Source organism: Plecotus auritus (genome assembly GCF_963455305.1).
Source record: "Plecotus auritus genome assembly, chromosome: X".
Lineage (NCBI taxonomy): Eukaryota > Metazoa > Chordata > Mammalia > Chiroptera > Vespertilionidae > Plecotus > Plecotus auritus.
In genome coordinates, this window is record NC_137784.1 from 82790259 (window position 1) to 82805935 (window position 15677).

A 15677-nucleotide genomic window follows, 5' to 3' on the forward strand; every position below is an offset into this window, starting at 1 on the left:
TACAATGCTTCAATATAGCTTTACTTGAGTAATTAGGTTCAGATTAAAACAGTTGAAAACTACTATCAATGTGTAAAATGTATATCAAAAATATAGAACTTATTGAAATAAAAAATACCAATTCAATAAAATTAAAAATGAATAAATAAATTTTCTAGTAGCCACATTTAAAAAGTTTTAAAAAGACAAATTAATTTAATGCCTGATATAATATATCTAAAATATAATCATTTCAACATGTAATCAATATGTAATTATTAATGCAATATTTTACATTTATATTTTACTCAGTCTTAAACATCTAGTGTATATTTTATACTTATGGCACATTTCAGTTCAAATCAGCCACATTCCAGGGGATCAACAGACACATGTGTTTAGTGGCTACTGTATTGGACAACACAAGTTTGAAAAATGAGCGCATTGGACTAATCATCTCTAGGGTTTTCTCTATGCCATGTCATGTTATGTTGCTTCTACTGCTCTTCATTTTAAATCAGCTACAGTATAAAAGTGTATATGTGGCTTGTTGGTTGGTGAGGTCAGAATGTTAGAGTGATAGCAACTATGGTCACAAATTTAAGCTCAACAATCAGTAAGATCTATGCTGCTATGTGGATGTGGCTTTTAATGTTACACCAATTGGTCATAAGTAGTATAGGGTATGTGGACAGAGTGGGTAGTTACATAAATTTTCATAACATAGCTCAGCATGTTCTAGTAAATGAAAGGATAAACATAAAAATACCATTTATAATAGCACCAAAACCATTAAACACTTAGGTATAAATCTTACAAAATATGCACAAGATCTATATGCTGAAAACTGCAAAACATGAAAGAAAAAAGAAATCAAGAAAGACCTAAATAAATGTGCATGGGTCAGAACACTCACTGTTGTCAAAATATCAATCCCCCCCAAAACTAATCTATTTATTTAATGCAGTTTCAATCAAAATCCTAGTTGGATCTTTTATAGAAATTGGCAAGTTGATTCTAGGCTTATAAGGAAAATCAAAAGAACTATAATAACCAAAGCAATTTTTATAAAGAACAAATTTGGATGACTTACATTACCTGATTTGCAGAATTATTTTTTAAGATATTGTGGTATTGGAGAAAGGAGAGATCTTTATTTAAATCAATGGAATAGAAGAGAAAGTCCAGAAATAGACCAGCATATATATATATAGTTAATTGATTTTGACAAAGGTAGAAAGGCAATTCAATGAAGAAAATAGCCAATTGTTGGGTCTCTATATGCAATTATTGAATATCCATATGCAAAAAATGAACCTCAATCCATACTTTATACCCTTTGTAAAAATTAACTCAAAATGGATCACAGGCCTAAATATAAAACCTAGAACTATGAAATTTTTAGAGGAAAACTTCAGAGAAAAATATCTTCACAGCTTGGGTTAGGCAAAGATTACTTAGATGTGTTACCAAAAATATGCCCATTAAAGAAAAAAAATGAGAAATTTAACTCTGTCAAAATTAAGAATTTTTGCTCTTTGAAAGATACTGTTAAGAGAATGAAAAGACAAGCAACAGACTGGGAGAAAATATCTGCAAACTCCATTTATACTAATAAAAGGGTACCAGATAGACCGGACGTCCTTCCAGACATCCTTCCAGACAAAGCCACAGTGGCGGGGGCCAAGGCAGAGGCAGTTAGGGGCAATCAGGCCAGCAGGGGAGAGCGATTAGGGGCAATCAGGCAGGCAGGCACAGGCACTTAGGGGCAATCGGACATCCCCCGAGGGGTTCCAGATTGGAGAGGGTGCAGGCCGGGCTGAGGGACTCCCCGCCCCCATGCATGAATTTCATGCACCAGGCCTCTAGTATCTGATAAAGAGTGTATCCAGAATCTATGAAGAACTCTCAAGACTCAACAGTAAAAAAACAAGCAACCTAGTGAAAAATAGGCAAAACAGACATGTTACCACAGAATATATATGGATCGCAAAAAAGCACATAAAAGGATGCTCAACATCATTAGTCATCAGGGAAATGCAAATGCAAACCACAATGAGATAACAGCACATTCATTAGAATGGCTAAAACAAATACAATTGACAATACCAAGAGCTGGCCAAGATGTGGAAAAACTGGAACTCTCATGCATTTGCTGGTAAGAATGCAATGTACAGCCAGTTTGGAAAACAGTTTGGCAGTTCTTTATGAATTCAAATATACACTTTGCAAACAACCCAGCAATCTCACTACTAAATATTTACCCTAGAGGGAAAAAAATGTGTTCACATAAAAACTTGTACACAATTGTTCAGCTTTATTAATAATTACCAATAATGAGAAAGAACCCAAATGTCCTTCAATTGGTGAATGGATAAATAACTGTGGTACATTGATATCCCAGAATACTGTTTAGCAATATAAAGGGAGCGGACCCTACCAATACACACAACAATATGGATGAATCACAAATGCATTATGTTAAGTGAAAGAAATCAGACTCAAATGCAGGAGTCCATTTATATGAAATTCTAGAAAAGCCAAAAGTATAGGAACTGAAAACAGATCAGTGATTGCCAGAGGGTGGGGGTAAAAGGAGAGGTAACTACAAAGAAATAGAGAGGAATTTGTTAAGGTAATAAAACTATTTTATATTTTTTTGGTGGCGATTAAGTGGCATGTTTGTCTAAACTTGCAAAACTGCATACTAAAAAGAGTGAATTTTACTGTATGTGAATTATATCTTAATTTTCTTTAAATTGCCCTGGCCGGTTTGGCTCAGTGGATAGAGTATGGGCCTGTGGACCAAAGGGTTGCAGGTTCGATTCTGGTCAAGGGCAGGTACCTCAGTTGCAGGTTCCTCTCCAGCCCGGACCCTGGTCAGGGCTCATGCAGGAGGCAACCAATTGATTTGTTTCTCTCACATCGATATTTCTTTGTCTTTCTCGCTTCCATTCTCTCTAAAAAATCACTGGAAAAATATTCTCGGGTGAGGATTAAAAAATAATAATAAAAATAAATAAATGTGACAACATAGCTAAAGAATTGTACAAATGGCATTTTGTAAATCTAGGAAAAATGTTTAAATAAGTGTTCCATGTTTTTCTTTGTCCTATTCCCCTTTAAGATAACTTTATGCTTTTATATTTTTAAGTCTAAATAATTTTATTTTAAATTTCAATTATGTAATGCAGTGTAATCAGTTGTAATCACCATGTTTTATATCAGATCCTCAGACCTATAGCTGAAAGTTTGTACCCTTTTACCAACTTCTTTCAATTTCCTCCACCTCCAGTCCCTGGCAACCATGTTTCTACTCTCTGTTTCTATAAGTTTGACTTTTTAAAGATTCTAATTAAGTGTAAATAATTTTAAATTGCTTATTAGACATAGTCATTTAGTGATATGATGTTCTTTTTCTGTAGGAATTTATGCAATTTAAGACATGTATATTCTGATCTTGCTCTGTAGTTTAATGTATTGTTTCTTATCCATTAGAGTAACAATAACTATTTGCCCATAGGAAATTGGTCCTGATGGAGATAGTTGTGCTGTGTGTATTGAATTGTATAAACCAAATGATTTAGTGCGCATCTTAACCTGCAAGTAAGTTTGATTTTCATTTATATCATCAATAAGAATGGCTGATTTACAAAAATGATTGTAATGGGGGAAACTATTTTGAATGTTTCCAAATTGATGTAAATAAAGTATTTATTTTGTTATTTTCATTTAAATATAGGAGAATGCTTTATTTTTAATATTATTGAAATTGGTATATGGCTAATTATATAAAGTTTCCATAATTTGGTAAAATTTGTAAACTAGTCCTATCCAATAAAGAGGGAATATGATAATTAACCCTCACACAATCACAAAGATGGTGGTGCCCACAGCCAATAAGGAGGGAATATGCTAATTGACTGCCCTGCCCTCAAAGATGGCGGCGCCCACAGCCAATAAGGAGGGAATATGCTAATTGACTGCCACGCCCTCAAAGATGGCGGTGCCCACAGCCACAAGATGGCTGCGCCCAGTCCCCTCAGCCCCACTGGGGCGGCAGGTGTGTGGAGCGGCCTGCCTCCAGAGTCCCCCAGTCCCCTCAGCCCCTCAGCTGCCCAGGGCCAGCCCGAGGCACAGGCAAGCCTCAGAAGGCGGCTGCCCAGCTGCCCAGGGCCGCCTGAAACTCAGGTAACCAGGGCCATCCAAGGCTTGCGCTGTTGGCAGTGGCAACAGCAGAGGTGTGATGGGATGTAGCCTTCCCCTGATCGCTGGGTCACCTACTGCCCCTGAGGGCTCCCAGACTGTGAGAGGGGGCAAGCCAGGCTGAGGGATCCCCCCTCCAGTGCATGAATTTTCATGCACCGGGCCTCTAGTCCTATCTAATAAAGAGGGAATATGCTAATTGACCATCACTCCATCACAAAGATGGCTGCACCCACAGCTGAGGCCAAGTTCCCTTAAGGAGCCTTAACAAGCAATCAGCAGGGACCTGAGGCTATGCCCTCCCCTGCCCCCGTGGGACTTGACAGGGGACCTCAGGCTGCGCCCCCAACCTGGCAGAGCTTGACAGGGGATCTCAGGCCTCGCCCCCCTGCCCTGGCGTCAGGCTGGGGGACCTCAGGCCACAACCCCCGCCCCAGTGCCAGGCCAGGGGACCTCAAGCCGCGCCCCCCACCTGGCAGGGCTTGACGGGGGACCTCAAGGTGCGCTTCCTGTCCTGGTGCTGGGCTAGGGGACCTCAGGCTGCTCCCCCTGCCCCAGCGCCAGGCCGGGGGACCTCAGGCTATGCCCCCACCAGGTGGGGCTTGACAGGGGACTTCAGGCCGTGCCCTCCACCCCGGTACCAGGCCAGGGGACCTCAGACCGCACCCCCAGCCCAGCAGGGCTTGACAGGGGACCTCAGGCTGTGCCCCACGCCCCAGCACCGGGCCAGGGGACCTGAGGCTGCGCCCCCCTGCTTGGCTGGGCTTGACAGGGGACCTCAAGCCGTGCCCCCCACCCAGAAGGGCTTCATAGGGGACCTCAAGGTGCACCCCCAGTGCTTGGTCGGGGGAACTCAGGCCGCACCCCTGCCTAGCAGGGCTTGATGGGGGGCCTGAGGTTGCGCCCCTCCCCACTGGTGGGGCTTGACTGAGGAACTGAGGCTACACCCCCCCACCTGACAGAGCTTGACAGGGGATCTCAGGCCGTGTCCCCCACCTGGTGGGGCTCCACATAGTACCTCAAGGCACGCCCCCTGTCCTGGTCTGGGCTGGGGGACCTCAGGCCATGCCCCCCATCCTGGCGCTGGGCCAGGGAACCTGAAGCTAGGCCCCCTGCCCAGCAGGCCTTGACAAGGGTGGGACTGGCTGGGTCTGGATCTAGCCCAGCCTTGGGCAAACTGCGGCCCGCAGGCCGGATCTGGCTGTTCTATCCGGTTCTCTTGCTCTCCCCTCCACTCCTTTACTTTGAATTTACATTAGTTCACACAAACACTCCATCCATGCTTTTGTTCCGGCCCTCCAGTCCAGTTTAAGAACCCATTGTGGCCCTCGAGTCAAAAAGTTTGCCCACCCCTGATCTAGCCCAATGGGGGTGAGCCGGCCGGGTCTGGGTCTCACACAATTTTGAGGTGCATGTGGGTGGGCAGGGACTTGACTCTGAGTCCCGTGGTGAGCACCATACTCTGACAGGAGGAAGGTTTTCATATACATTTTACTAATTGTCTTTCATCTCTGACACTTCTATTATAGAGAAAGGGCAAATAGCAATATTAAATTATTTCCTCTAATTAATCCCCTTTTAATGTGCACGAATTTCGTGCACCGGGTCACTAGTTTCATATAAAACTGAGAACCTAGTCAGCACCACAATTATATATATACTAGAGGCCCAGTGCACGAAATTCATGCACGGGGGCGGGGTTGTCCCTCAGCCCAGCCTGCACCCTCTCCAATCTGGGACCCCTCAAGGGATGTCCGACTGCCCATTTAGGCCCGATCCCACTGGTGGGATCGGGCCTAAATGGGCAGTCGGACATCCCTCTCACAATCCAGGACTGCTGGCTCCCAACGGCTCACCTGCCTGCCTTCCTGATTGCCCATAACTGCTTCTGCCTGCCAGCCTGATCACCCCCTAACCACTCCCCTGCCAGCCTGATTGATTCCTAACTGCTCCCCTGCCAGCCTGTGTGCCCCTAACTGCCCTCCCCTGCAGGCCTGGTCACCCCTAACTGCCCTCTCCTGCAGGCTTGATCGCCCCCAACTGCCCTCCCTTGCAGGCCTGGTCCCTCCCAACTGCCCTTCCCTGTTGGCCTGATCGCCCACAACTGCCCTCCCTTGCAGGCCTGGTCCCTCCCAACTGCCCTTTCCTGCTGGCCATCTTATGGTGGCCATCTTGTGTCAACATGGGGGCAGGATCTTTGACCACATGGGGGCAGCCATCTTGTGTGTTGGAGTGATGGTCAATCTGCATATTACTCTTTTATTAGGTAGGATAGAGGCCTGGTGCATGGGTGGGGGCCAGCTTGTTTGCCCTGAAAGGTGTCCCGGATCAGGGTGTGGGGCGGCCTGGGTGAGGGGCCTGTGGTGGTTTGCAGGCCAGCCATGCCCCCCGGCGACCCAAGCAGAGGCCCTGGTATCTGGGATTTATTTATCTTCTACAATTGAAACTTTGTAACCTTGAGTGGAGCCAAGCCTTCTGCTCACTCCGTGGGGGCAGCCATTTCTGTTGGGATTTATGTATCTTCTATAATTGAAACTTTGTATCCTTAAGCAGAGGCCAAAGCAGGCCAGGGCTGTGGAAACTTGGCTTCCTCCATCGCCGGGGGCAACCCTAGCCTCCTGCTCTCTTCAGCTCCGTGGCTGCCGCCATTTCTGTTGGGGTTAATTTATCTTCTATAATTGAAACTTCGTAGCCTTAAGCGGAGCCCTGGGCCTGCCAGAGTGTGCGGAAAGCTTGGCTTCCTCCATCGCCGGGGAAACCCAAGTCTCCGTCCTGCTCTGTTCGTGGCTGCAGCCATCTTGGTAGGGTTAATTTGCATACTTGCTCCTGATTGGCTTGTGGGTGTAGCGGAGTGATGGTTAATTTGCATATTGCTCTTTTATTAGATAAGACTAGATTATTTAAATTCATGCTAGCAGTCCTATTAAGGAAAAAACATAACATCAACTTATTAGTACCTATGTGTAAGAATTCATTCTTTTGTGGGGTTTTTTATTTATTAACTCTCTCCTGAAAGTTGTTTTTAACACACTTTCTTTTAGCTACTAAAAAGTGGTGCTCTAAGCATGTATCACATTGCCTAAAGAATCAGCACTATGTTGTATTCAATACTGTATTGTACTATATTATTGGGAATGACCAACCGTACCATTTTACAGTTAGGAAATGACAAGATAATTAAGATCTGAAATACTGAACAAAGTCTTAGGACAGCAGTGTCTTAGCCATTTTTCAAATAATGAGTATTAAAACTATTTCTTTTGAAGCTAGAATAATAGGGCTTTTATATTAAAAAGTACTGTATTATGAAATTTCCAAATTTTGCTTCTGTGGCTCCTTCTTGATATTTATGCTGTAATATGGTTATTTTCAACCCACATGCCACAAGAATTTTTAAAACATGCAATACCTGGCTACTTAGTCAGGGGCACTGATTTCTTTTCCCTTAAATTGTCAAATAAAAAATGACAACGTCCAACACAATAGCTGTCTGGTATGAATGAATCAAAATTATACCTAGTTTTTTATCAGATTGGCAAAAAAAATCATATATTTTTTGGTGTGCCACAGAATTTGAGTAACTAGTTTATGTGTGCCATGAGATAAAAAAAAATAAAGGTTGGAAATCGCTGCCGTAATAGTGTGTTTAAAAGAGAAAAAAAAAGGATCTGTTAAAAGACTAAGTGAAATTACAGGGTAACCTGTTAGTACATTAGGCAAAGTGTTGTTGCTATTTCACAACTGATAAATTATTTGTTTTTTCCTTCATTAGCCATATTTTCCATAAGACATGTGTTGATCCATGGCTGTTAGAACATAGGACTTGCCCCATGTGCAAATGTGATATACTCAAAGCTTTGGGAATTGAGGTAAACATTACTAAACTGCTTATATGAAGGAACTCAAGCAATGTATTATTTATGTATCTGGGCTTCAGGAGAATAACATCCTTATTTTTTAGCTATGTAATGTGCTACACTTACAGGGTATACCAAAAATTGAACCTATTTATATCATAGTGACAGTAAAGTGCCATGTTGGACTACCTCCATTTTCTGTCTTTCCCCCTTTTCTCAAATGTACTTATTTTTTGGTCAGAATTTGAAGTAATGTTCTTATAAACTGCCAACTGGCTTCTAGTACCCCTCTCTCATTTTCACTGTCTTACTATTCCATAGCAACCAAACTTGTAGATAAATGAGCATGTATAGTTTCATAAAGTATAAGTAATAAATTATAATTATATTTGGTAAATGAAAAAAACTACCTCTTCCACAGTACACACAACAGAAAGTCAAACTCAACAAAATCGTCCTGATTTGAGGAGATAGATAATACAGTAATTCTCAATTCCCCGAAGACCAGCATAATATTTTTTTATTGCCTACCTTGTACCAGGCATTGTATTATGAGGTACTGGGATCACCCAGATGAATATGTCAGGTGTGATGACAATCTGCTTGTAATATCTTTTGCCCCATTGATGGACCCAATTACTCCAACTGCTCTGGCTGGGACCAGCAAGAGATTTTTGTGATTATTAAAAGGGATTATAGGTTTTAAAGGTTAAAAGCATTGCTATAGCCCAGCCGGCATGGCTCAGTAGTTGAGCCAGGAGGTCAAGGTTCAATTCCAGGTCAGGGCATTGGATACAGGGCAGGGTTATGGACTCAATTTCTGGGTTCGCAGTATGGGGTATGCAGGAGTCAGCCGATTATTGATTCTCTCTCATCATTGATGTTTCTCTCTCCCTCTTCATTCCTCTCTGAAATCAATAAAAATATATTTAAAAGAAAAACCATTGCTGTAATAAGTCACCTATGAATAAACTTTGTATGATATGTCAAAGAAGAGCATGTACTCTGAGTCTTTTAATTTGTTCAAATGTTTTCCAAAGGTGGATATTGAAGATGGATCAGTATCTTTGCAAGTCCCTGTATCCAATGAAACATCTAATAGTGCCTCGCCTCATGAAGAGGATAATCGCAGTGAGACTGCATCATCTGGATATGCTTCAGTTCAGGGAGCAGATGAACCACATTTGGAGGAACATGTGCAGTCAGCAAGTAAGCACCATGCTGAGGGTCAAGTGCCCCACAAATGATACCTTGTGGTTCTTAGCATTTGTTTCATTCATCCATTAATACATTTCAGATATTTTTCTATGAACAACAATGCACTGCAGGATGCATCCCTTCCTTAGCTTAATATACATATATTCAAATGAACCTGAAGTAGATGAAATACCTCAGGAGTGGGAATTAGAGAAGAAAAAGATTTATTGGGAAGCTTCTTTCTGATGCATTTAAGTGTTGGCTTGTTAATTTACAGAGGCTAGGGGAAAACTTTAAATTTTATAAGCCATTGTTTATTGCAAACCAATCAGCAGTTAAGAAAGGAGTTCTTAAATGATAAAAATAGAGTTCAATTTACAAAAGCTTGATTTGTATACAAGTTCTCAAGAACCCATCTTTTGCACAGATTGAAACTTTGCTTAAGAATAGTATGTGCTGCCACCTGTTGATTATTTACAATGAAATGAACAAACCTTGGAAACTAAAATTGAATACAATAGTGCCCCCTTATCCCTGTTTTTGCTTTCCAAGGTTTCAGTTGCCTACAATCAACTACAGTCTGAAAATATTAAATGGAAAATTCCAGAAATAAGCAATTCATAAGTTTTACACTGTGTGCCGTTCAAAGTAGTGTGATGAAATCTTACGTGCTGTATAAGCTCCCTGCACATTAGCCACTTAGTAGCCACTTCAATTATCAAATCAACTGTCCCTGTATTACAGTGCTTGTGTTCAACCAATCCTTATAATAGCCTAATGCTATGTCACAATACCTATGTCATTCACCTCACTTCAACTGATCACATAGCATTGTATCATCTCACATCATTGCAGGTAGGGTGAGTACAGTACAATAAGATATTTTAAGAAAGCACATTCATTTGACTTTTATTTTATTCTTAATTTGTTAATCTTTTACTGTGCCTAATTTATAAATTAAACTTTATTATACGTATATATGCTTAGGAAAAAACATAATAGATATAGAATTCTGTACTATCCACAGGTTCAGGCATCCACTGGGAGGTCTTGGAACATATTCCCTGTTGATAAGGGGAAAGTACTGTATATTATTCATTAAAATTCATGTGAATCAGTATTGCAGTTTAGTAATACCATAATAGTAAAGAAATTTTAGGGAATTCAGTGACTTTTTTTCTTAGAAAACCTCTATACAAAATATTTTCCCTGATTTTAACTTCCAACTTTTTCATGGTTTTTGACGGTTTGAAATTTTTTTCTTTTTTTTTTTTTGAAATTTTTTTACTTAATCCTCATCTATAATTAAAGGGTAATATGCTAATTAAACCGGATGTCTTCCGGACATCATTCTGGATCCTTCCTGACAAAGCCGGGGCGGAGAGAAGCCAGTCCAGGTCCCAGTGCCTGTGGGTGGCCAGAGGGAACCAGCCCGAGTCCCGGGTGCCGGAGGGAAGCTGTTGCCAGCAGCCAGGGGAAGGAAGGCCTACTCTTGCACTTATTTTCATGCATCGGGTCTCTAGTTTAGAGATAAACTAACTCTGGCATAGAGGGAGAAGAAAAACTAAATGTCAAGATGACTTGTGAAATGCCAAATGTCAGCTTCCTATGACATAAACCTTTGTCCTCTGTAGTCTTATCAGTGCCATAGATACCATTTCTGAAGATCTCAGGAGGAACATTATACAAATGTAAACATTTTATTGCATGTAATCTAATCTTCAGACATATCCTAGAGCATAACGTCATCATAAGAATCTTAATAATCTCTGGATTATTCAGCCTATAACAGGAAATCATTATATATTTGCCCCAGATGAGATTATGAGATTTTTGTCCCCATAATTATGTGGTAATAGAATTCAGTGAAGATAAAGGAGGGTGTACAAGATAACTCAGTTTATTGCTAGTCTTGTTTTATAAAGTTCCAACCTTTTTTTGTGCTCTGTTCTGGTGGGAGAGGATGGTAAGCACAACAGTTTTTGCAGGGAATTTGAGAAACAAATGAAATGATGATCCATGTTCCTCCTCTTCCTCTATTCTTTTTTTTTCTTTATTGATTAAGGTATTACATATGTGTCCTTATCCCCTCATTGTCCCCCCATCCCCCGCCACTAATGCCCTCACTTCCTTGGTGTCTATGTCCATTCGTTAGGCTTATATGCATGCATACAAGTCCTTTGGTTGGTCTCTCCTCCTTAACCCCGCCCTCCCATTCCTTTCCTCTGAGGTTTGACGGTCTGATGGATGCTTCTCTGTCTCTGGATCTGTTTTTGTTCATCCGTTTATGTTGTTCATTATATTCCACAAATGAGTGACATCATGTGATATTTATCTTTCTCTGACTGGCTTATTTCGCTTAGCATAATGCTCTCCAGGTCCATCCATGCTGTTGTAAATGGTAAGAATTCCTTCTTTTTTACAGCAGAATATTCCATTGTGTAGATATACCACATTTTTCTATCCACTTATCTGCTGATGGGCACTTAGGCTGTTTCCAAATCTTAGCTATTGTAAATTGTGCTGCTATGAACATAGGGGTGCATATATCCTTTCTGATTGGTGTTTCTAGTTTCTTGGGATATAGTCCTAGAAGAGGGATCACTGGGTCAAATGGGAGTTCCATTTTTAGTTTTTTGAGGAAACTCCATACTGTTCTCCACAGTGGCTGCATCAGTCTGCATTCCCACCAGCAGTGCACGAGGGTTCCTTTTTCTCCGCATCCTCACCAGCACTTGTCATTTGTTGATTTGTTGATCATAGCCATTCTGACAGGTGTGAGATGGTACCGCATTATTGTTTTGATTTGCATCTCTCTGATGATTAGTGACTTTGAGCATGTTTTCATATGTCTCTTGGCCTTCCTTATGTCCTCTTTCGAAAAGTATCTCTTTACATCCATTGCCCATTTTTTGATTGGGTTGTTTATCTTTCTTTTGTTAAGTTGTATGAGTTCCCTGTAAATGTTGGAGATTAAAACCTTATCAGTGATAACATTGGCAAATATGTTCTCCCCTGCAGTGAGTTTTCTTGTTTTTCTGTTGATGGTGTTTCTTTTGCTGTGCAGAAACTTTTTATTTTGATGCAGTCCCATTTGTTTATTTTCTCTTTAGTTCTCATTGCCCTATGAGCTGTATTGGTGAAGAAATTGCTTCCGCATATGTCTGAGATTTTGCTGCCTGTGGATTCCTCTAATATTTTTATGGTTTCCAGACTTATGTTTAAGTCCTTTATCCATTTTGAGTTTATTTTTGTGTATGGTGTAAGTTGGTGGTCTAGTTTCATTTTTTTGCATGTATCTGTCCAATTTTCCCAACACCATTTATTGAAGAGACTGTCTTGACTCCATTGTATGCTCTTGCCTCCTTTGTCAAATATTAATTGAGCATAGTGGTTTGGGTCGATTTCTGGGTTCCCTATTCTATTCCATTGGTCTATATGCCTCCTCTATTTTTCATCTGGATGAATGATAGTAACACCCACCCAGGTGCCTCAAACCTGAAACTAGGGAAATCCTTGATTCTTCCCTCTCCCCTGTTCTATTGATTCAACATCCTTTTTCTCTAACCAATTCCCTAATTTCCAACCTTAATTTCACAGTCATAGCTTGAGTCACTATTTTCTCTCTGCCCATTTCTTCCCTCTTCCTCTTCCCAAAATTGGAGAAGCCCTGTATAACTCCTGTTCCTCCTTTAAAACATGCCTCTCTTTGAGAAGCCTCCCTTGACTTCTATCCATCAAGGTCTATCCATGTTAATGTGTGGTCCTATGTCTGCTTCCATACAAGTTCTATCGCATTTATTGCACTGAATTGTATTAAAACTTTCAAAAGTTCCTTTGGATACGGACAGTATCTTATTATTCGCTGGTTTATATCCACAACTAACAGTCTGACACAAAACAAATAAATGTTGAGTGAATAATCACCTAGAATAGATTTAATTTAATTTTTTAAATATATTTTTATTGATTTCAGAGAGAAAGAGAGAGGGTTAGAGAGAAAGAAATATCAATGATGAGAATCATTGATCAGCTGCCTCCTGCACACCCCCCTCTGGGGATTGAGCCCGCAACCCAGGCATGTGATCTGACCAGGAATCAAACTGTGACCTCTTGGTTCATAGGTTGACACTCAACCACTGAGCAACACTGGCCAAGCCTAGATTTAATTTTATATGTGATTATGTATTACTAGTTTGGGTATCTTGCCTATTAACCATTGATTATTATATTGATAGTTGATTTAAATAACTTTGTAAACATGCAATTGATTAATTTATGTCTGCATGTCCAATCATTATGCTAAGTTCTATTAGAGCACTGGTTTTCAACCTTAAGCATGCATCAAGTCACCTGGAGGGCTTGCTGAAAAATCAGGGCTACCACCAGTTTCTGACTGAGTAGATCTTGGGTGGGACCTGAGAGTTTTTATTTCTAGTAAGTTTCCAGGTGATACAGATGCTGCTAGTCCAGGGACCACACTTTGAGAACCACTGAATAAGGGTGTTAGTTCTTAAACCTAACTATACATTGGAATCACCCAAAGATACTTTAAACATTACTGATGACTGGGCTCTACCCCAGAATGGTTAAATCAGAATCCATGAGGGGTGAGGACCAATACAGGTTTTTAAATTTTATTAATTTTAATTTGAAATAATTTCAAGCTGACAAAAAAGGTTTAAAATAGTACAAAGAATGCCCATATACCTGTCACCCAACTTTTCCAAATGTTAACATTTTATATAACCATATGCAATGATCAAAACCAGGCAATTAACTGATAAAATATTAACTAAACTGTAGATGTTACTCAAATTTCATCAATTGACCCAATAATGTTCTTTTACTTTCCAAGGATCACACATTCCCTTACCTTTTTTTATTCTTTCCCCACCCCCCAGACTTATTGAGATATACATATACATACTTAATATATTGTATAACATTGTGTAAGTTTAAGGTGTGCAACATAATGATTTGATACACCTGTATATTGCAAAATGATTACCACATTCATGTTACTTAAGAAAACCAACATCTCACATAATTGTAAAATTTTTGCGTATGGTGAAAACATTTAGTATCTACTCCCTTAGCAACTTTTAAATACATAATACAGTATTTTTTTAATTTAATAAATTTTTATTGTTCAGATTATTACAATTGTTCCTTCCCCCCCCCCATAGCTCCCCTCCACCCGGTTCCCACCCCGCCCTCTGCCCTTACCTACTCCCGACTGTCCTCATCCATAGGTGTACGATTTTTGTCCAGTCTCTTCCCACACCCCCCACACCCCTTTCCCCCTGAGAATTGTCAGTCCACTCCCTTTCTCTGCCCCTGATTCTATTATATTCACCAGTTTATTCATCAGATTTTTTATTCACTTGATTTTTAGATTCACTTGTTGATAGATATGCATTTGTTGTTCATAATTTTTATCTTTACCTTTTTCTTCTTCTTCCTCTTCTTAAAGAATACCTTTCAGCCTTTCATATATTACTGGTTTGGTGGTGATGAACTCCTTTAGCTTTTTCTTATCTGTGAAGCTCTTTATCTGACCTTCAATTCTGAATGATAGCTTTGCTGGGTAGAGTAATCTTGGTTGTGGGTTCTTGCTATTCATCACTTTGAATATTTCTTGCCACTCCCATCTGGCCTACATAGTTTCTGTTGAGAAATCAGCTGACAATCGTATGGGTGCTCCCTTGTAGGTAATTAACTGTTTTTCTCTTGCTGCTTTTAATATTCTCTCTTTGTCTTTTGCTCTTGGCATTTTAATTATGATGTGTCTTGGTGTGGTCCTCTTTGGATTCCTCTTTTTTGGGGTTCTCTGTGCCTCCTGGACTTATAAGTCTATTTCTTTCACCTGGTGGGGGAAGTTTTCTGTCATTATTTATTCAAATAGGTTTTCAGTATCTTGCTCTCTCTCTTCTTCTGGCACCCCCATAATTCGGATGTTGGTACGCTTGAGGTTGTCCCAGAGGCTCCTTCCACTATCTTCATATTTTTGGATTCTTTTTTCTTTTTGCTTTTCCGGCTGAGTGTTTTTTGCTTCTTTGTATTTCAAATCTTTGACTTGATTCTTGCATTCCTCTAGTCTGCTGTTAGGTCTCTGTATAATATTTTTTATTTCAGTCAGTGTATGTTTAATTTCTAGTTGGTCTTTTTTCATATCCTCAAGGGTCTCAATAATTTTATCAGCCTTTTCTAGGAAATTCTTGAAAAACCTTATAACCGTGGTTTTGAACTCTATATCCAGTTGTTTGCTTTCCTCCATTTCTTTCATTTGTGATCTGTTTCTTTGTCCCACATTTTGGCTGCTTCCCTGAGTTGGTAGAGTAGCTTTGTGTGCTAGATGTCCTATAGGGCCTAGTGGTTCAGCCTCCCCAGTTACCTGAGGTGAACACTCTTGGTGCACCCCTTTGTGGACTGTGT

The 15677-nt window shown here is 40.4% G+C and overlaps 1 protein-coding gene across 2 annotated transcripts in view; it reads left to right on the top strand.

Moving 5' to 3' along the window:
- RNF128 (ring finger protein 128) overlaps positions 1–15677 on the top strand; it is a gene marked incomplete at its 5' end in the record, with an annotated part of 144850 nt that overhangs the window by 121284 nt on the left and 7889 nt on the right. For both annotated transcript variants that reach the window (XM_080652932.1, XM_080652933.1), the window contains 3 exons: positions 3503–3585; positions 7958–8054; positions 9083–9251. In XM_080652932.1, the coding sequence (XP_080509058.1) occupies positions 3503–3585; positions 7958–8054; positions 9083–9251 (349 nt within the window). The remainder of the gene's footprint in view (positions 1–3502; positions 3586–7957; positions 8055–9082; positions 9252–15677) is intronic.